Here is a 21,689-nt window from a genome sequence, read left to right as displayed (position 1 = left end):
TGTCACTGAAGCATGAAACTTTTTTTTTTATAAAGTTATTATTAGACATACCATTCAGTTTAACAGATCGGAACATATTGGTGTCAGTGAATTAATTTAGCAGTAATACAACATGGTCGATCAGTTATGTTTGCGACAGACAAAAGTAATACATCATTTGTATAGGTAGGTGGGAAACTTGAGTATTGTGTACTTGTAAAGTTACATAATCGTGGGTACCACATACGGGAGAGGCCTGCAGATGAAGTGTTAAAGTGTGTTATACTGGGCACTGTCAATCAGATGGGTAGCATTCCTGTTTTCTTTTCACTAGTGCCATTTACTGTGATTAGAGAAAGTAATTTTCTTTATTATTTCTATTCAGGAAACTTGTTATTTGAGTAGTGGATGTCTGTTGTTTCTTCTATTTTTTATTATCGCTGTTGTAAAACTGGCAGGAACACATACAGGATGTGTATAACATCACCAGGCAAACAGAACAATATTTGCGTTTCTTGTTGCCCAACAGATGCTATTTTATCTTGACCCATAAAACATTCACAGAACACCACCCCACCCCCACCTTAACCTCCCCTCTCAGTAAGAGAAGTTTTGCTACTTTACTTCCAGTATCCCGGTTTATGTTAACCGATATATACAATACCCTGGCCCTGGTTTCATCAACAATTCTCAACTTAGGAAAGTATTGCAGAATCTAAGGAAAGTTCCTTAGCTAAGAGTTTTTCTTTAAATCCAACAATGCTTTCATAAGGAAAAAAATTAAAGCTAAGAAATGTTGATGAAACCGGGGCTGGTATTTTGTACATTTTGAAAGCATCAACTTTTTCTCAAATAAATTTGCTGTGTATATTTTACAGATACAAGTATAAAACTTCCATATTGTATATAACATTATTTACAAGATAACATGAGATTGCTGTAAGTCCAATGTTTTCCCATCTATATGTCTAATACCAGCAATAATGATTTTGAACTGAATCGGGAAACACAATTACAAATATGCTTGGCCTACATCATAATGTAAATAAGAAAAATACAATACAGGGATAAAATTCAATTCCACAGTTAAAAAATAGAGTCGGTAAATAAGTCATAGAAAGAGGAGTAATAGAAAAGAATTTTGAAGAAATTGTAAAGAAATATGACTAAATATCTCGTAAATGTCAGTTTTATGTGTGTCTGTGTTGATGTTTGTAAGGTTAGGTGTTGAACAGGTACGTCGTTAATGAATGTCGGGGTAATGTGGAATTTTTAAAACAAGCTTAATTTGTTATGTCACAAGGCATGTAACATGATATATTGGCTTGTACAGAAAATTGTTTGTCTAAATCATTGTTGTTGGCTTTGTTTTGGGGGAGAGCATCTCCCCTTTATATGTTTTTTGTGTTGCCTGCTGTTGCAGGCAACATATAAGTATCACTATGTCGCCCTCTGCACAGAGGTTTCAGTGTGATAACTCTTTAAGTTCCCTTTGGCCGATTAAACTCATGCAGATCTTCCTTATCACAAGTGCTTGCTTGGGATGCTTTTCAGGTCAGAAGGTCAAAGGTCAAGGTCACTTAATAAAAATAGAAAATTTGTTTCCGTGTGATAACTTTTGTAATCATCCAACTTTCTATGCAGGCGACACATCCACTTCTGTGGAATTCTTGTCTTGGTTACACTAGGTTCTGTGATATCAATGGTACTGTTTGATAATTACTTATTGCATGGACACAATTGAACGATCTTTTTTTTATTTATCCCAGGATTCGAGTTCTTAAGAAAATGAATAAGATTGTTTTGCTGTAGACATTTATGCAAATTTCAAATATGGTCTCACACAATTTGGTATTTATGATGTCATAACAGTGTTACTATGTATGTGACATAATATGTTTATGGCACAGGAGTATTACGACATAGCAGGCCAATGATAAAGAAATATTCCGCCACGATGTACTGAATGAATCTTGCATTGAGTCTGTACAGGTATTTGACCATGTTTTGTTGTCTTTACAGTTTTGTTACATGTATTGATTGTTTGGCCATCTTTTAATGTCTTTACAGGTTCTTTAGGCACTACGTCTAATTCCCTGGCAGGAATTACAGGCCTCCAGAACTTTGGCAACAACAATTTATCATCAAGTGGTATGGCCAACAATATGAATGGTCTGGGCTCCAACCCTAGCTCGGGTATGGATGCTCTTAGTCAAGCCTATTCCGGAATTCAGCAATATGCAGGTTTGTCGGGTTTACTCAGTCCAGGTAAAGGTTCGTTTCATCAACTTTTTTCATTTTTTCTGACAGGTGTGCTGGTTGGATGTTTGTGCTTGACTTCTGCTGTGGTTGAAACCCAAAGTTGGAGTTATTTCCCTTGATTGGGAAAAACCCTCAACTCCTTCAGTTGCAGTTTACCGTAATAAGTTCATATTGATTCAGACACAAATTTGTAGTTCATGGAATTTACTAGTCAAAGGGAGATAACTCTGATATCAGTCTGTCATTTTGCATCTTGTGTGAATGATAGTGCTGAGTTTGTGTGGAGTTTATAAAGTATATTGTCTTTATTTTTTTGCAGATCACTAACCAGATAAAACACCAGATTAAATGAGCAGCACTCTTTACTAGGAATTGTACCTTCTGTTTATAAATAATATGCTTGAAAATTATGGCAATGCCATGAGAAGTACTGTACCATATAAAATTGTTAATCTCAAATCACACACAGCTGAACAAAAAGATAGTTACTTACTGTCACTCTAATTAAGCTAATTAATCTGAAAACACAGGTTTTAGTTTTACTGAATTCAATTTAAATTTGTTTTGAGAATTTGAAAATTGATGTGCATTCCTCGTAAAGGCTGTGGATCGTTTGTGACAGCTAGGTTTTGGCTGTATGTCAGTCTTTTCATCCTCAGTTGATCTGATTGTGTGAAGCACAGTAATGCTGCTATACAGAGCCATGTGTTGGACACTTGGGACATCTATTCTTACTATAAAAAATCACCTAATTGAATTAATATAAATGCAATTTTAGGACAGTTTTTAAACATGTCTGGTCATATTTGAACTTTTATGTCAGTTTGTTAAAATTGTTAAATTGTTCAAACTTGGTCTTTGTTAAATCTTTGGCACTACAACAGTCAGAGGGTCTTGACACATTGATGGCTATTTTACACTAGTTATTTAATGTGATAAAACAAAACTGATTTTGATTGTTGATAAAAAGAACATTTGTCAAAATTATAGAAAATATTTGAAAAAAAAAAAAAAAAAAAAACGTCAAGAGAGTAAGACAGATAACTGAATTTGAAACAAAACTTATGATTGTTGAAAACATTTTTAAAAACTACTTGAAAAACATTTTTCATCAAAATTACAATCAAAGTTGGTTGATGTTGAGTTAATGCACTTGGTTGTAGATAAAGGGACACTTATACAGTCATCAGGGTGGAAACCTACCTTGTACCTATACACTTGGTGTAGAGAGGTAGAGAGGTCCGTCTCATTATTAGGTTCCAGACAAGGGGGGATACCTGCTGTAAATATCGGGAGTTTGTATCGGGCACTTATTAAAAATCGGGTAACTTGTGTTTAAGAAAACGATTTTCTGTCTCTTGAAACATGACAACTTAAGAGGACAGATCATAATTATCTGGAAATTTGAATCATTTGAGGGGTTTAGGGGTGTAATTGTGGCTCTATTCTATCGATAAGAAGATTAGTTGATTTAGAGGTCGGACAATTGTGGATACATCAGGGAATAACTGCATTCCTGGTGACTGGCCTTCTATATATGTACCAAGTGTTTGTTTTTGCCACCCTGTTATCTGTTGGTTGTGTGGTACAATGCATTCTCTACTAGTTCTGCATGGGGATTAGGCTAAATAACTTGTGTGTTAAACCTCCAGTTTGTACCATATATCAAGTCTGCATGCCTACATACAGCTATGTGTTCTGGCTCATCTTCTACCGCACTACAGTTCCCTTAACTACTTAGTTATGTTTGCTCTTTTGATACTCTTATTTCTATTTGTTGAAGACAAGTTCCACAAAAATATTTTCCTTGAATTAATTTATAAGTATATTACTCAAGCTTGTATGCTGGTAAAAAACATTTGAAAGAAAGGATACGCATTCTGACTTGATATTGGTAGAAACAGATTCATTGCCAATATTTTTATTTGTTCATCTAATTTAGAATTAAAATGGTTAATTGTAATCAAATATAGCATTTGCACGTTTATTTAAGAATCATTTTTCAATCCCTGTAAAAGTTAAGTCTTTTATTGGTCTGTGGTCATGTTATTTTATTGTTCTGTAAATTTTTATTCCTTGATCTTGAGAAAGTGGATGTTGTGGAATTTTAAAGATTCAAATCATTATTGAACTCTTCTTTTTACTTTTGCATGGTTAAAAGAAAGATATTTTTCAATTTTGAAAAAAAGAAAAAGAAAATACAAATTTTTGTTTTGTCATTATGAACGTGCAAATGAAATAATTGTTTGTTGTAATTAACTTACTACTAAACAACACACCACAATAACAGACAGACAAGGTGGTAGGCTGTTGATATACCTGTGTTACATAGTTATACTGATGTGGCATATTGCTTCAGTGCCCTATATGTAGAATTCATGTTTTAACCTTAAACCTGAGCTGAGTTGCCCAATCGCTTCAACATGTTTTTATACCCGTTTGAAAATCTATAATTTTGCCTTGTTTTATCATGTTGTGGTGATGGTCAGCTGTTCAACATTATTTCTTTGTTGAAATCCTTGGTCAGAATCTGAAACATTATGGTATGGACATTGTTGGTGTGAAACACAGTGAAGACTGATATTTTTATCGGGCTTTGTCATCACTGTTACATTCATAATATACAAAAGTCAACCATTTTTCCTCAAACACGATCAAGGTTTTACACCCAAGATTGTTGAACAGGACCAGAGACTATTACATTGATATTTGATGAAAACAATTTCAAGCAAATGATTTCATTGATGGAAAATTGAATTTATCCTTTTGTAAAAGACTTGATAAATATATGATTTCTTTATAAATATATGATTTCTTTATAAAAATATAATTTCTTTATATAGAATGTAAGCATTTGATCTAGAATCAAGTATTTGTTATGGTAACTGTTATGTCAAATTTGTAATTGATTATTTTATAGAAATTTACCCGTGTTACTGGTCAACTTACCAGATATATGATTGGTTTCAGCATCTTTCCCGAATGCCTTTGGTAGTCAGACAGCACAGCAGCTGCAGCAGGCCACTGCAAATTCACCCGCGGGCAAACAAACAGAAGGTGGGTGATCTCGGCAGCGTTTAATCTGTCCTAAACATATATCTCCCATGCTGTGTCCTTAAGGCAGATGACAGTCATAATGAACTAACCATTTACACTGTCCATTTTGTCTGCAAAGTGTGTTGCCAATAATACAGTTGTACTAGGTAGAGATAGGCAGAGTGATACACCAGATAATAATTTTGTGTGAATTATCATACATTTTTATTGAAAATTATGTTTAATGATGTTAGATGAACCATATTTTTACAAAATATTAAGAATAAATAGATGTTATCAATGACTTTTAACTTCATTTATCCTGTGATAAGCCCATCCATGTCAAGCTTACAGTTCAGTAAAAATGATAACAAAAGCATTTTTCATTGTTTTGCGATAAGCCCTTCACCTATTCTGAGCCTAAGTTTATGTGTCGGCTCCCTGAGTTTAATATGGGATGAAAACTGTATTGATATATATATATATATATATACATGTCTATAAAGAAATCACATAGGAAACAACTTTACTCTTGAAATATAGTGTTAGGATTTGAAAAATGAAGAATTCACCACTGTAAGATAATGCTATTTACTAAATAGTCATTTTTTCCTGTGTATTGTTTTTTAACGGTTGGAGCTGACGTTGGTGATAGATATGTATTTATGTGGCTCCTGCAGTGTGTATACCAGTGTTGGGCATTAATACCTTTGTCAAGTGTACTGTGTTCATGTTTGAACTGTTGTAGCAATTGTGTTGTTTGATTATCACATGTACCATATTTCCTTGAATAGAAGCTGTCTCAAGAAAACTGAAGACCGGCCTCTATTCAAGGAATGAGGGTAAATACAAGTTATATAACTACTAACTCGTTCTTATATACGTATACATGTATATAGCAGCCAGACTTTTATTTCCCCAAGGCTGATTAGAAAGCTTATCTGATTGGTCAGAATATAGAGAATAAACCAATCATTAGGCTAGTTCAAGCACTGCCTTTTGAAATTTAACAAGAAACTAATTATAAAATTAACACTTTACTAACATCTATTACAATATCTGATATTGATCTACAAAAAGTCATTCTGTATTCCATGACAAAGAAATTATATCTCTATAAAAAAAACAGATCAATTTCAAAGCATGTTGAATTAAAAGTGAAGAAAAAAATCTTGAAAGGAATAATTTGTTCTATATTACAAATCATTAGAATAATAATTATAGTCCTGCAGTACAGAATGGACCTCTCGAATAACATGCTTTAATTCTGCTTCTCTCTTGCTGCTCTAGGTCCTGACGGCATGCATACCTATCATCTCTTCACATTCATGTCTCTTCATTTCTTCTGTCTTCAGTAGATTAGTTTTACGATGCCTTCTCTTGGCCATTTCCTTGTCTTAGGTAGATCCAGTTGACTGGCGATGTGTTTCTCTTTAATTTCTTTTAATCAAATAAACTTCATTATAAGAGTTTTATTTATCCTTATTTCGAAGAGAGAGTCTAAATTTATTTCTAATTCAATTCACATTTTTTCATTGTTAATTTAGAAATGTTTTTATTTAATTGAAAGGTAATATATAACAAAATTCCATAATATCAATTGTAAACCAGTGAGGTTCTCAAAACAACTAAGTGTGCAGGATGTAAACAAACAATTTTTAGATTTTTTTTGTACATGTATCCATGTTAATAGATTTTTACTTAATAAAAAGTAAATATTTAGCCTGTAGATTTTAATGCTAGAGCTAAAGGAACATGGCATGTTTATATACTCAGCCTTTAAGTTTCATGTTTTCATTTCTTGTATCGACAGTGCTTCTGTACATGGAGCACTGTGCCAGTCATGTTTCGTTCTGTGATGTCTCCACAAGGTGTATGTATTAGCCTCAATACTGTTGTGGTGTTCACATCTGTGTGCTATTGCTGTGTTGACAGGTCCAGAAGGTGCTAACTTGTTCATATACCACCTACCTCAGGAATTCAGTGACCAAGACCTTATGCAGACCTTTCTGCCCTTCGGATCAGTGATTTCTGCTAAAGTCTTCATTGATAAGCAGACAAACCTCAGCAAGTGCTTTGGTGAGTCCTTGCAAAGCAGTAGTGGTTGACATGCCACAGAATTAAAAAAAAAAATCTTGTTTCAGGTGTCGAGCAATCTCATTCTTCTATTATAAGTGTCCAAATGGCCCTAATCAACATGTAGAATGTAGTATGTCTGTTTTATCATGAAGCCAGGAGTCTTTTTTTTTCTATTCTTTTGGAGAATTTTATTCTTTATAAAGTTTTCTGTTGGAAGCCTGTACTAACACTACAATAAATGTCAAAATATCTACTCGGGTTTCTAAATGTTCTTTCATATAAAATTCTTCTTCATTTATTCAGATCATTCCAATATTGTTTTTTTTTTGTATTTCCATTGTCATTGCCTCTAATGTTTTGTGTTCTGTGTACGAATTGTCTGTGGTGTTACTGTACTGTATGTGTGGTGTGCATCTTGTGTTCACAGGATTTGTGAGTTACGACAACTCTGTCTCGGCCCACGCTGCCATACAGGCCATGAATGGTTTCCAGATTGGAATGAAGAGGCTGAAGGTGCAGCTCAAACGACCAAAGAATGACAGCAAGCCGTACTGATGATGTCCGATTGTTGTAAGTTTCCACCTTCATTCTTTCGAGATGCTCCAAAAACACTCTTAGCACTGCCCACTGGTCAGAAATATACTTTGAAGGAAAAAAGAAATCAGATCAGATTTAAAGGTATTCCCATGATCAAAGAATAATGATAACAATGAGGAAAAAAAAATCAACATTTTTTAAAAATTGATTTTAGTATGTTTAATGTTTAAGAAATAAGGAAAAGAAAATGAAACTATATTTATTAAATGAAACAGTGGGCAGTGTAGGGAGATTTATAAGCCCGATTATCTCCGACAAATGTCAAAGGTAGGTTGCTATGGTGTAATAGAAATTGTGGTCGACAAGGCAAGAAGCTTCAATTTAGGGATGTCTCCACAAACATGGATTAATATGAAAGTATACATTTAAAAACATGGATAGAAATAAGGGTGAACTGTTAGTTATTTAGCAGAGGTATTGAGAAAGGTAAGTTTTTTTAGAATTTCAACGAGACTGTACACTAGGCACTAAGGTAGGTAAAGGTTTATTTATTAACATTTTTACCTCGTGTAACCCGGCCGGTAGTCGGGGAGACTGGACAGCTCTGCAGTATTTGTACTGGCTACAAGGGGAGGTGACTGGTGCAAGATGGCTGCTTTGCTGGAGGAGATGGTGGTTCTAAGTTGTTGAATGTCCTATAATATTTGCCGAGGTTTAATACTGGGTGTTTGAGTTAAGAAGCTTTGGACTGTAATGTGTTTGTGGTGTAACCCGTGTCTCGTTCCTATGTGCATGCCCTCCTGTCACAAAATACACTGGCTTGATATGCACATCCTTTCCTCTTGGTACATATGTACTCGGGATTGTATACCTCTCTTGTTGTTTTTCTCCCTTAACAACTTGAGCAAGAATTGCCAAATCCTAGGTGTAAACAAGAAAGTGTATTACTATGGTAATGGATGACGTCCTAATTAGTCAAATACATACTATGTACATTAGTGAACTAGTTGCTTTAAGTCACAATAAAGAGTAAGACCTTGATGAATTAGAATTTATCTTGGTTATGGGAGAAAAATAATTCTAATCTTTGATAATTATTGATAAATAATCATTCTTCTGTTATGATATACATTTCTTTTTAGTTTGGCAATTACAGAATTTTATTAACTTACGAAGTTATTACTTGTCTGGAGGGTATTCAGTAAGGATTGCTCCAGTTAAATTTTTTGGGGGGGGGGGGGGGGGGGTAAACCAAGGAAGTTATTACTTGTCTGGAGGGTATTCAGTAAGGAGGGGGCGGTAAACCACATTTTAGTGGTCAGTTACTATTTAAGATTTCCTGGGGCCCACTATATATTTACCTTCTCAGTTTTTGGAATAGCCCATCATTGCTGTTGTGTGTTGTTGATATCTCTCAGTAGATGGACATACTATCACACTTGACATCTGTTTGATAGAGAACAAACATTATCTTCAAAAATGATGCTCTGTATTTTGAGCTATTCACAAAAACTGTAAATGTTATGTACAAGAAACTGTTTATATGAAAAATATTAATTTGAAATGAGCAGAATTTATGGTAGATTGTAATTAGGGTTATCTTACATTGATACCGATGTTTGTTCCTTGTCACTGTGTGCTTCTACTAACAGCCTAACACTAGCTAGTAGGGGGGTTGGAGGCTTCGCCTTACACATATCTTGTTAGACTAATGTATAAAATAGGTTCATCATTGTTGAATACCAAAGCTATATATATCACTACATGTTGTGCTAGTTTGTGTCGCTGTGACTTCCTTATTCTGTTGTTTTCTTTATCCTCCATTTTATTTTGTGAGGCTCTGCTTGACCTTTTTCTAAATCAGAAGTTAATTCTCTACTCTTAAAATCATTAAGTGAAACTTCCCTCTTGAAATATTGATATTGTAAATCTGAGTGTTATGCATGTATCTTAAAGGTGTTGTGTAGATGAACATCTATACAGGAAAAAAGATTCTGGTGAAATGTTTTTTTTTTTTCTACGTACGGAAATACACATGCTTATTATCTAACAGTATATTAAGTAGTTGTTGTTGGACAGCAACAAAATAACAAGTATATGGGCATGGAGCATGTGGGTCTAATATGTCCCTGCAAAACTAACAAACTATCTTGGTATGTGTTGACAGTAATGTGCAATGCACCCTAGCTTTGCCCTGTCGAATGAAGATCAGATTCATATATACAGTTTTAATGGACTGAATTCTCCAGGATTCGATGTATATGCATGAGAAAGCTTTGTGTAATTTGGGATGGTTAAAAAATATTGTCCTTTGAAAATAATATATGGTGATGTTGAAATTAAACAGTAAGTTGTACTTTAGCAGACATTTGAATCAAATTTTAGAAACACTGGTGTCTTTGGTAGTTACTGAAGTTCTCCCCTGGGCCCATTAACATTGTCTGCATGTTGATGTTTGGCCTGTATCCCTTGTGTGGTTGATGTAGTCCGTTCAGATATTTAGAAGTGGATTAATAAGCTTATTCTACCATTTGATTAAGGATAGGTACACTGACATTCTACCAGAGAAGATTACCAGATATGATAAACATCTCATTTCTCAGATTCAATGGAGTTGTGGTTTGTGCTTGGATTCAAGGTCACTGGTAAAGTCTTTCTTGCATTAAAGGTCATAGTTAAGCTCTGTTGTTTTTCTATTCAAGGTCGTTGCTATGGGATTGTGAATACCAGTACTATTTTACATTGCAACCTGTTTGGTGTGAATCGCATACATATAAGTAACCTTTTACCACCCTTCTGTCCCTAAATTTTAATGGTGTGTCTGGCCGACCTTTGTCTAAGGTCACGCATTTAAGATTATATAGGGATGGAAGGATGGAAAATGATAACACTCAGATTGAAATATACAATTACAATATGTAACAAGATTGGCCAATGTAAATCAAAGAAGATTTAGTCAGGTAAAACTTTGAATTCCAGAAAGGATGACATTCTCAATCATTTCTGAGATTTTCTGAAAACATATTGGTACTTGTTTCAATACCATGAAACCGTTAAAATGTTGAAAATAAATTAGAAAAAAAATGACTTTTAAAAATATTTTTAAGTATAACATCCGATGTATTGGCATCAGTGATTTTAATTAATCAACTGAACCAGTTCGAAATTTAAATAGAATGATTATACTAGATTTTCAGAAAAAATGTTGGTCAAGCAAGCCTGCTAAATTTTTAAAAGCCATGGTAGTTCTGCCATGTTTGTAAGCCCACCAGCGAGTTATAATTAATTTCCTTTGCTTCTTTCTACGTAGATGACAACGTGGCGTTGACGTGAAGTGGTGTGTCCCCGTGTCCACGTGCCGTACGTCCTTCATGTTTACATAACTCATCGCTAGCCTGTATGATTGACAAAAACTTTAATGTCGCATAAATACGTAAGTGTCCCTCAGCAAACCACAAGTCCATCCAGCTCCGTCTGTACATGTCAGTCACGCCGGGCAAGTGGGCCCGTGGTCAACACCGACACATATTATACACTTACAACTGTCATCGTTTGTTGTCCTGTTCAAAGTTAATTACATGTGCAGGCTCCTGTAACCAAATCACTGGGTTGCCATATATATAATTTTGAAATTATTCATTGTACAACACTGTATTGTAACAAAGATTGTCATTTTTTTGTCTTTTTAATGTTAAGTATTATATTGTCAAGTTTAGATACATGTATATGTTGGTGTATATATATATAGTACAGATATGCTTTTAGATATAATCACATTAAAGTGCATGTATTGTATTTGTTCAGTGTAAACATGACGAGAAATACCAAAGAAAGTTTGATTTCATCTCAATATCGACCTAGGCATCTGTATGGTGCCTCTTGTTAATTATCTTGCGAGGATGTTCTATAGCAAAAGCTATCGATATCCAGATAAGACTGACCGTAGGTTTGCATGCATTATAATTCATTAGCTTTGGGTTTGGAAAGAATAAACCCTTCCCCAGATGTCCTCTGAGTAAACTAATAGATGTTGATGAATGGCTCTGATTTTGCAGAGCTGAGAGGGCACATGCACTTAATTAACCATTTAATAAAGTGTATATAATTTTTTATTATCAATAATAATCTCATAGCATTAGATGCAAACTATTAAACTGCCATAATTGTATCTTTGGAATGTTGCCATTTATGATAATGTTGAAAGAATTTTTGCAAGTTTTTAGTTCTATATTAATTCAACAGGTTTTTTTTAGGGGAAATTAACAAATTCATTCAAAATCATTACTAGGATTATTTCAAATGTAATTTGAGATTTCAAAGATTGTCATAAATATCAGATTAGTTCAGATTTGATCTCAAACATGACACGATACCATTAATAGATTCGGTGGTTAGATCATATATATATATATACATTGTATATAGAGTATAATATAGGGAGAATTTTGCAAGTAGCCGTTCAACATAAAACAGTAGCCGTTCAACATAAAACAGTGACTTATGATTAGCATAGTATATATTCCTAGCCTATTAAGCAGCTATGGAAATCAGGATGTTCAGTTCCTCCATTTCATATCCTGTGAATTTCTCATTATCACATCAGACATTACATTATTTTCATCTCTTCTAAAAAATGTTTTTTATTGAAGTAACTTTAATAGCAGTAGGCCATAACAGCTTTACCCTAGTGGTATCCTTGTATGTGTAGAAGCTTGATCAGTGTGAAGTATTACCCACCCATGTTTTGCTTAATTAAACACAGTATTAAATTTTTTGTCTTACTGAAAAGTCTTGTAGCGTGGAGTTTTTCTGTGTCATTGGATATTTGTATTGTAAAGATGGGATATACATACTATTAAGAAGTAAGTTATTTTTCGTGTGGGAATATTCGGTGAAAAGAAGTGTCTTAAAAAATGCAAAAAAAAAAGAAGAGAAGTTTGTATTGACAGTATATTGTACTCACTATGACAACAGTCTTCTCGGAGAATTAATGTTTATATATATTGTTTGTGATGGTTGTGGTAATGAGAGATGAAAGGAAATGTAATTTGATCATGCGATTCCCCACACCCAATTATGGCAGCCCAGTGTTTTTGTTCCATGGCTGTTTACCAATTATCTTGAACTAGTGCTTATAAGCTTACTATATCGTAATGTGTAGTGCAAGGTGTTTGTTAAAACGTTTCTCCATGAGTATGTTTTTTGTGGTCATTGTTTGCAGTGTTATAAACAAAATATTGTAAAGAACTATTTCCTCTTCATCTGTGTTGGAAGAGAGAGAGAGTAAAAAAATATATATATTGTTATGGTTTTGTTAAAAGGTGTGAGAAGAATCAAAATGTGGTTATTTCTTTTCTTAAATAACCCAGTTTCAATATTTTTTCTTCATTTTTTGTTTGGCAAGTATTGCACTTTGGTGAATGTTGATGTTTTGGTACACGGTTTTGTGTCTTGATATTTCAAAATATATATCATAATATATCATGTGAATGGTGAATAATGTTTTGGTGTGAGTTTGATATTCAAACTAAAATCTGAATCTATTATAAATACTACTACTAAGTTGAGCTGTTTCTGGCCGCCAATCTCACTGGTTGTACTGTGTAGCATCTGATCACAGCACAAAATCCTTGTGTGTTATTTTCTTGTCTGAAGAAACCATAGCCTGCCATGTTTTGCCTGATGTTTTAAAGCATTTACCTTGATATTATTAAATATTAATCTGTCATTTCAATTACCACCTCTTCAAAAAGAAGTTATGTAATAAATGAAGACCGATAAAGACGATTGTTCTAATTGGAAGTACTTGCAGAAAAGAAATAAGTTTTTAATTGGAAGTATTTGCAGAAAAGAAATATGTTTTTGCATAAGTTTTTATCCAAAATTATCATGGAAATTACAAGTGTCGGCTATTAAAAGTACCTTCATGTATACCTTCTCAGTTCAGGAGCAGTTCTGCCTGTCTTTTTGGTTGACTTTATCATTTTGCGATAAATGCTTTAGACATTAAATCGTTTAAATGTTTCGTGTATAACTGTGTGTTCTAAGCACAGCTGTGATCGGAAATGACAATCGAACGTTTTTGTGTTATGTTCAACTGCTGAACACGATTCCTGTCGACCTGCCACTTGGTTTTCATCATATTTTATTACCTTTAAGCGATTCAATTATGATTTTTACTGCTAATAGTAATATTGTACTACCATAAATAAGATACACATGTTTTAATGCTGAATCTTTTGAAAGGGAGAGAGTTAGAGAGAGGGAAGATGAATATGTTTATAGTTTAATTTTTTTCACTTCATATGCATTTAATATATACATGCACACTGTGAAATCAAATCATTTGAAAGAAAGCAATATTAAAGCTTAGAATGATAGTAAATCAAAATAGCTACAAATCAAAATGGCAGGTTGCTGGATGTTTGGATTTATCAAACGTAAGTGCCTTATTCAGTACCGTGTTCACACCATTACTGATGTGTTGACATTAGCAGTCCAGTAGATATCTTAACACATTCATATCAAAGGACCAAGCAGAATATAGCTAATTACTTGTAACCAATATTTATATATATTATGGTAAGACTGTTTTGGCGAAATTTGTATCCTAGTATTTAAAACAGTGATGTGAGAGAAAATTGTAAATGTAAATAAACTGTTCAATAATTTTGAATTTCCAAAATTCAACATTTTATTTTAGGTTGACCGTTCGTAATCTTTCTGTGTTTGTCAGTGTTTGTTCATAGATAAATAAAACATTCTGTGATAATTACGACTTGACACAATAGAGAATTAACTTTGTCCGACAGGAGAATTCTTTGACTAAACATATAGGTGTTATGGGGATTTCTGTGGCTATATTTACATAGAGGAGTCACCTTATATATTTAGAAGCAAGGGGGAATCCCTGTTGTCTGTATATAGTGTTGGGGATTCCTTTATGCTATATATAGGTATGCCAGTGAGATTGACTGCCAGTGATGCTGAAGGTACTCAGGAATACGTGTACAAAACTTGTGTTTGTTGGTGAAACTGTCCATGTATTCAGTAGTTAAAATACTGTCGCAGACAGGGGTTAGTTCATATCTATTGGATAAATGTTTAGTGTCCTCTAATAAATAATGGAGTCCGTTTTAATTACTTAAAAAGGTGATGTTGAGGAACTGTGAATGTCCATATACTTAAAGGAAGCGTTTGTTCTCATGGAAAAAATTACATTTTTACCAGTTGTTTGTTTCTTACTTAAGGTGTGGTAAGCAATATGTTTTTACTCTTCCACCGGGATTGGACCGCCTCGGTCTTGACGTCCACCGCAAACCGTCCGTCTCGGATCCATCCTGTGGAAGGGTGATCATGAACACAGATAATTTTACCTTCTCAACCAGCAGTTCATGTGAGGCTGTATCATGTCATAGATCATGTGGAAAAAACATCTTTTATCCGGCCATTCAGTATCTTTACAACAACAAAAGCCCAATTTTTCAACCACGTTTGTCATGTCTGCATAATATTCCATAATGCTGTTTTGATGTCAGCCACAGTCACATGAATCTTAGTTGAACAAAATTATTTCTGTTCCGTGTTCTTGTAAACAGGAATTTTAAACACTGCATTAGGGCTGCATCATAGGCCCAAATGCTGTACATGCAATCGAAATGTTTTATTTTGTTTCCAGATATTTTATATGAAAATTATTGACTTGTAAGAGATATCAAAAAAATGTGTAAGTATTTTATCCCTGTAATTGAGCGTTACATGTGCTTTGTGGTGTATTTTGAATCTAAATCCTACCTTCTTACATGTTTATGGTATTTTAAAAAAAATCCTATTTGTAAAACCACACCTTGGTAGAAATTGTAAGCAAATTACTCAACAGAGCTGTACTTAAGGTAGATATCCTTGAGAATTGTTACTAAAAATTGATCACATTTAAAATATTCATTTCTCCAGTTGTTTTATATTAAAAGTAACACAGAAGTTAATAAAAAGGGCTAGATCATTGTTTGATCAATTTATTAGATAGCAAAACTTGAGGAAATTTACCGTGTTTCTGGGATGTGGTGATGTTTTTGTGAGAAAAAAAATGTTTGTTAGATTATTATTTTTGTTTAATAGCTTGCCAGGCTGAATATTTGGTGTGGCAAAGTTAGTTCAATTTGCTCAGAAGGGAACTCTGCACCAGTGACCCAGTTTTAAACTTTTTTGTTATTTAAAAAAATCAGTAAAATAAAAAGTTGATAGGGTATTGTCTCACTTGTTTATATTTTTACCTGCATATGATAAATCATGTTTTTGTCAAATTGTCAGTAATAATGATTACTATATCTTAATAAAAACACACCACACGTTACATGACAGTGTGAAAATAGACATATCATTTTCTGCCTTTATTTAAAACTGTGATCAAGTGACTTCTTGTTAACATACTATTGGTATATGACTAATCCTCAAAATAGCTTGCTTATAATAAACAAAAGCATCTTTTCCCTTGTAATCCCTTTAGGAACTCCTTTCTTCAATGCCCGTAAAAAACCACTACAAAATGATATCTATTTCTACATTCACATGTTTCAGATTATAAATTGTTTGAGAAGTGATGTCTCTGTTGACATTTTTTTTCTGGATCTTAGGGTTATGATTGCTGAATCAACATTCAAGTGTAAGTTTTAATTTTCTCTGGAAAAAACTTTTCGGTCTTAAAAAGTTTTAATATCACAAGAAATTTATTCATGAAAAATCAAGATTCATAGAGTACTTTTTAATGCTAGCATATTATGACAATTTCAAAGAGCCATACAGTATTTTGTGGGACGTTATTAATATTATAGTGAATCTGTCGTAGATTAGTGTTACACATCACAGTATACATTGTATAATGAATATCTAGTCAAAGATATCTGTCTTAATTAAGAATATACCATACTTAAACTCTCCACATAACAATTATTATAGCACATTAATACATAGAAGTATTTTGCAAATTTTTTATCAATCATGTGTATAGCACTTTTAAAAGAAAAAAAAGTTTCAAGTCTCCGTAGCCTTCAGAATAACACTGAAAGTCTTGCCTGGTAGCCCTATTTGGTACATGTGCTACTCTGAAGTGACAGCTATCGAGAATGAGAAATCTACATTTTACCATTGATCTGGCAAAAGCTACAAGATAGTCTAATATTGAGTAAAAGATTCACATGTATATATTATTACTATAAATACCAATAAAAAGCATTTATTTCATATAAACCAGACCTAGAAAAATAAGATCATGGAAGATCATTGTATGTTTTAATTTGATTTTCCTCTTTTGTCGACCTAGGCGAAGGGCGGGCAGGAAATGGCCGCATTAATTACTTTCTGAGTAAAGAAAGCCACCTTTGTTAAATATTAGTTATGAATTGTGTTGTGGTTTGGCCGTGTACAGAATCGTATGCCATTAAACAGTTTCAAATAAAATGTGTCCTTGTGTTTTTTGTTTACTTGATAATTATGCAGCTAGATCAATGTTGATCTTCTAAGTCACCTTAATGATCATTTAAGTACATTTAACTTTTTCAAGGTTCATTCAAATTTTGAATATCACTGCCCTGGGCCTCTGGTTAATGAAAAAAAAGTCATTCCAAGATATTAAAAACATTACTACTGTGACCTTGAAAGTAGGTGAAGTTTGAAAAAACTAGCCCTACATTCTAGCATACTACTGAGTCAATATGATGACCGTTGTGGTATTGACAATAGAACATCACCCCCACAATAACTCATCTTGTCATGGAACTTTAAGCATTTGAAATGAAATTGATTTTCAAAATAATACACAGATTTCTAGTATAAACAGGTTTAATTACACATGGATGAATAAATTTAAACAGATCACAATACATATTGCATAAAACATACAAATAATGTTTCTGTAATGTTTTCAAACTGTACAGATCTAAATAATTAGAGATCAAAGAAATACAGCTGTAAATATAAATGGCAAGAAGAGTCTATAACAAGACAATGAAACTGACAACAGATGGCAAAGTAGGTCATTAATCAATGAACTAACATTGATAATTATAAAATCTCTAAAAATGTAGGGGAAATGTTTTCAAAAATATTAACATTCAGTTATTGAATTGGAGTTCAGCACATTTAAAAGAAAAAAATTCAAATAAAATCCATTTAAATATTTTTTTGTGAGAAGAAATGTTCAGATCTATAAGGCTAATTCATTCGTACAATGATCTGGTGCCCATAGACTATACTAAAAACAATATCTTGTACAAACTGGATAAATACAGTAGGTACAAAATAGAAAAGAACACAAACAATGTATATAGCACCTATCCAGCTAGAATAAAAATTGAAAAGGCAGTTTACATAGATATACAATTACAATCCATACTGCCTTAGGAATTCACAAGATCAGGTGTTCGGTAATTGTCCTATGCTTGTTCTCTTAATACTGTATAAATCGACAAATAAGCTTCTGTCCACAAGTCATCGTAAATTTTATAGAATCTTCAATTTTAAAACTATGAACCAAAATGCGCTTCACAAATGAGCCTTCCTCAATCTTTATGGGGACCCGTTAAATTCACCTCAATATTATTCTGAAGTTTGAACTAAAATAACATCAAGGAATGAACAAATAAATAAAAGTCATTATTGGTATGGTTACAAGAGAAATAAAGGCACTGCAAAGATAATTCACATACAATCTATTTATAGCATGCTGAAGAATACTGCCTGGACATACAATCTATTTATAATCGTGGAAAGCTTAGCAACATTATACATGTAATTAATTAATACTGAAGTGCATGGTTCATAAACATTTGTTTGTGTGCTGGGTTTATCGCCCAATGGACAGCCAGGGTCTTTTTTGAGGCGGCCCAGCCATCCAATACAATTAGGGTAAAATGTCTTGCCCATGGACAAAACCAAGACAACACCGGCTGATCACCTGTTTCTGGCTTCTGGAGGCACACAGACACTGGGAGGACCAGTTAATATACAGGACAGTCTGTTGGTACATGTACATTCGTAAAAATATGTAAAAATCGCAGGTACATGTACATTCGTAAAAATATGTAAAAATCGCAAACTAAGGTTAGTTTTACCAGTAACTCCATCAATCATTTTTTGGCATCAAACAATTATTTAAAGCATAATAAAATCTTATACAAATATATCATGGGTGCCTGTGCAATAGTCCAGAATATTTGACATGAGGTACTGGTAATTGACTGATGTTCTATTGCGCCAGGGCGAGGGATATACTTGTTTTATTACATAATCACTAAAACAGTTAGAATCAATGACATCTCGACTTTCCTGTAGGCCTTGAAGTCGCTATGACTGTTGCTGCAGTGTTGACATCTGAGTGACTTTGATGCTTTAAAGGGTAGGACGAAATTCCGAATCGTTACAGATGTTCAATAGTTAGCATTCAGGCAAATTCTAAAGCATCACAGGTGTTCAATAGTTCGCAGGTGACCTTACAATAGTCATTTTAGTCATGCAATTGTATAAAATATAGCATATGTGTATAGTTAAGGAAAATCAAATGCATTATGTAATAAATAACAATTTTGTGCTTCTGACTAGTATATATATATATATACAGTTTAAATTAGAATGTCATCTTCCAAATCCAGGAGTTGCATGCATTCACTTATCTTCTCTGCACCTTAATCATCACTAAATTGAAGGCCCAATACACACACCCATGAGGGATAAAAGTTGGACAGATATTAGGAAATGATTCATTTCTATCATATCTTTGATGATGATAAAAAGAAACTGCAGCACTAAAAAGACAAAAATGCTTTGCACTAATATAGGTGTAATATACCGTGTACATCAGTCTATTGTCTGAAAACAAACAAATTCACATGACCACAGCTGCTTGCATCTGGTAAGTAAATATTTAGGAAAAAAGTTAATGTAGTAGGATGGGATAATACTTTTTTTTCTTAAAAACTTTTAATTACCAAAGTCAGGTGTCTGTGTCATGACCAATCAATATTAGCATGATATTAATTCTAAGGGTGCCGACAGGATACAGACTGGAACCACTGGATTTTAAAGATGGAAGACGAACCAACAGCAAAATTATAACAAGAGGCCATAACCGTCGCACGAGTAAAATATATTTTGGCAGATATGATTCCTGTTACCTTAAATTTGAGGTGAATGTCATTCACCCCAGCATGCTACAGGCCAAATATCGGGTTTATAAGCGTGTTGGTTCTCAAGAAGAAGGCTTTAGCATATTTGACCTCTGTGACCTAATGAAGGTCAAGGTCATTTATTTGAACTATCTCAATAGCCCTTCATCCCAGCATGCTATATGCCCAATATCAGGTCTCTAGGCCTCTTGGTTGTTGAGAAGAAGGCAAAAATGTAAATTGTTAACAAATGGATGACGCCTGACGGATGACACGATGGACAATAATGAACTATGTCGGACAAAATGCAATAAGAATAGGTCACTTGAGACTTTGTCTCGGGTAACCTAAAAACATATTACTTGGATTAAATAAGTACATGTAATGAAAGTTTGCAAATAATTAAAACAAAAACTATCATAAAACTAGATTTTTAGCCCACCATCATCAGATGGTGGGCTATTCAAATCGCCCTGCGTCCGTGGTCCGTCGTCCGTCCGTCCGTCCCTCCGTCCGTCCGTCCCTCCGTCCGTCCGTCCGTCCGTCCGTAAACAATTCTTGTTATCGCTAATCCTCAGAAAGGACTGAAGGGATCTTTCTCAAATTTCATATGTGGGTTCCCCTTGGTGCCTAGTTATGCATATTGCATTTTGAGACCAATCGGAAAACAACATGGCCGACAGGCAGCCATCTTGGATTTTGACAATTGAAGTTTGTTATCGCTATTTCTGAGAAAGTACTGAAGGGATCTTTCTCAAATTTCATATGTAAGCTCCCCTTGGTGCCTAGTTATGCATATTGCATTTTGAGACCAATCGGAAAACAACATGGCCGACAGGCAGCCATCTTGGATTTTGATAATTGAAGCTTGTTATCGCTATTTCTGAGAAAGTACTGAAGGGATCTTTCTCAAATTTCATATGTAGGCTCCCCTTGGTGCCTAGTTATGCATATTGCATTTTGAGACCAATCAGAAAACAACATGGCCGACAGGCAGCCATCTTGGATTTTGATAATTGAAGTTTGTAATCACTATTTCTGAGAAAGTACTGAAGGGATCTTTCTCAAATTTCATATGTAGGTTCCTCTTGGTGCCTAGTTATGCATATTGCATTTTGAGACCAATCGGAAAATAACATGGCCGACAGGCAGCCATCTTGGATTTTGACAATTGAAGTTTGTTATCGCTATTTCTGAGAAAGTGCTGAAGGGATCTTTCTCAAATTTCATATGTAGGTTCCTCTTGGTGCCTAGTTATGCATATTGCATTTTGAGACCAATCGGAAAATAACATGGCCGACAGGCAGCCATCTTGGATTTTGACAATTGAAGTTTGTTATCGCTATTTCTGAGAAAGTGCTGAAGGGATCTTTCTCAAATTTCATATGTAGGTTCCCCTTTGTGCCTAGTTATGCTTATTGCATTTTGAGACCAATCGGAAAACAACATGGCCAACTGGCAGCCATGTTCAATTTTGACAATTGAAGTTTGTTATCGCTATTTCTCAGAAAGTACTGAAGGGATCTTTCTCAAATTTCATATATAGGTTCCCCTTGGTGCCTAGTTATGCATATTACATTTTGTGACCTATCGGAAAACAACATGGCCGACAGGCAGCCATCTTAGATTTTGACAATT

The 21,689-nt window shown here is 34.0% G+C and overlaps 1 protein-coding gene across 13 annotated transcripts in view; it reads left to right on the top strand.

The window, feature by feature from the left end:
- LOC117327453 (CUGBP Elav-like family member 2) overlaps positions 1–17,349 on the top strand; it is an 87,374-nt gene extending 70,025 nt beyond the window's left edge. For 7 of the 13 annotated variants that reach the window (XM_033884446.1, XM_033884444.1, XM_033884433.1 and 4 more), the window contains 6 exons: positions 2,050–2,253; positions 5,212–5,298; positions 6,072–6,119; positions 7,213–7,356; positions 7,784–7,926; positions 11,204–17,349. In XM_033884446.1, coding sequence (XP_033740337.1) covers positions 2,050–2,253; positions 5,212–5,298; positions 6,072–6,119; positions 7,213–7,356; positions 7,784–7,911 — 611 coding nt within the window. In that variant the 3' untranslated portion in view covers positions 7,912–7,926; positions 11,204–17,349. The remainder of the gene's footprint in view (positions 1–2,049; positions 2,254–5,211; positions 5,299–6,071; positions 6,120–7,212; positions 7,357–7,783; positions 7,927–11,203) is intronic. The other 6 variants (XM_033884436.1, XM_033884439.1, XM_033884434.1 and 3 more) reach the window with 5 other exon arrangements.
- The last annotated feature ends 4,340 nt before the right edge of the window (positions 17,350–21,689 follow it).

The sequence above is a fragment of the Pecten maximus genome, chromosome 5 (genome assembly GCF_902652985.1).
Source record: "Pecten maximus chromosome 5, xPecMax1.1, whole genome shotgun sequence".
Lineage (NCBI taxonomy): Eukaryota > Metazoa > Mollusca > Bivalvia > Pectinida > Pectinidae > Pecten > Pecten maximus.
This window is presented reverse-complemented; position numbering and strand designations above follow the sequence as displayed.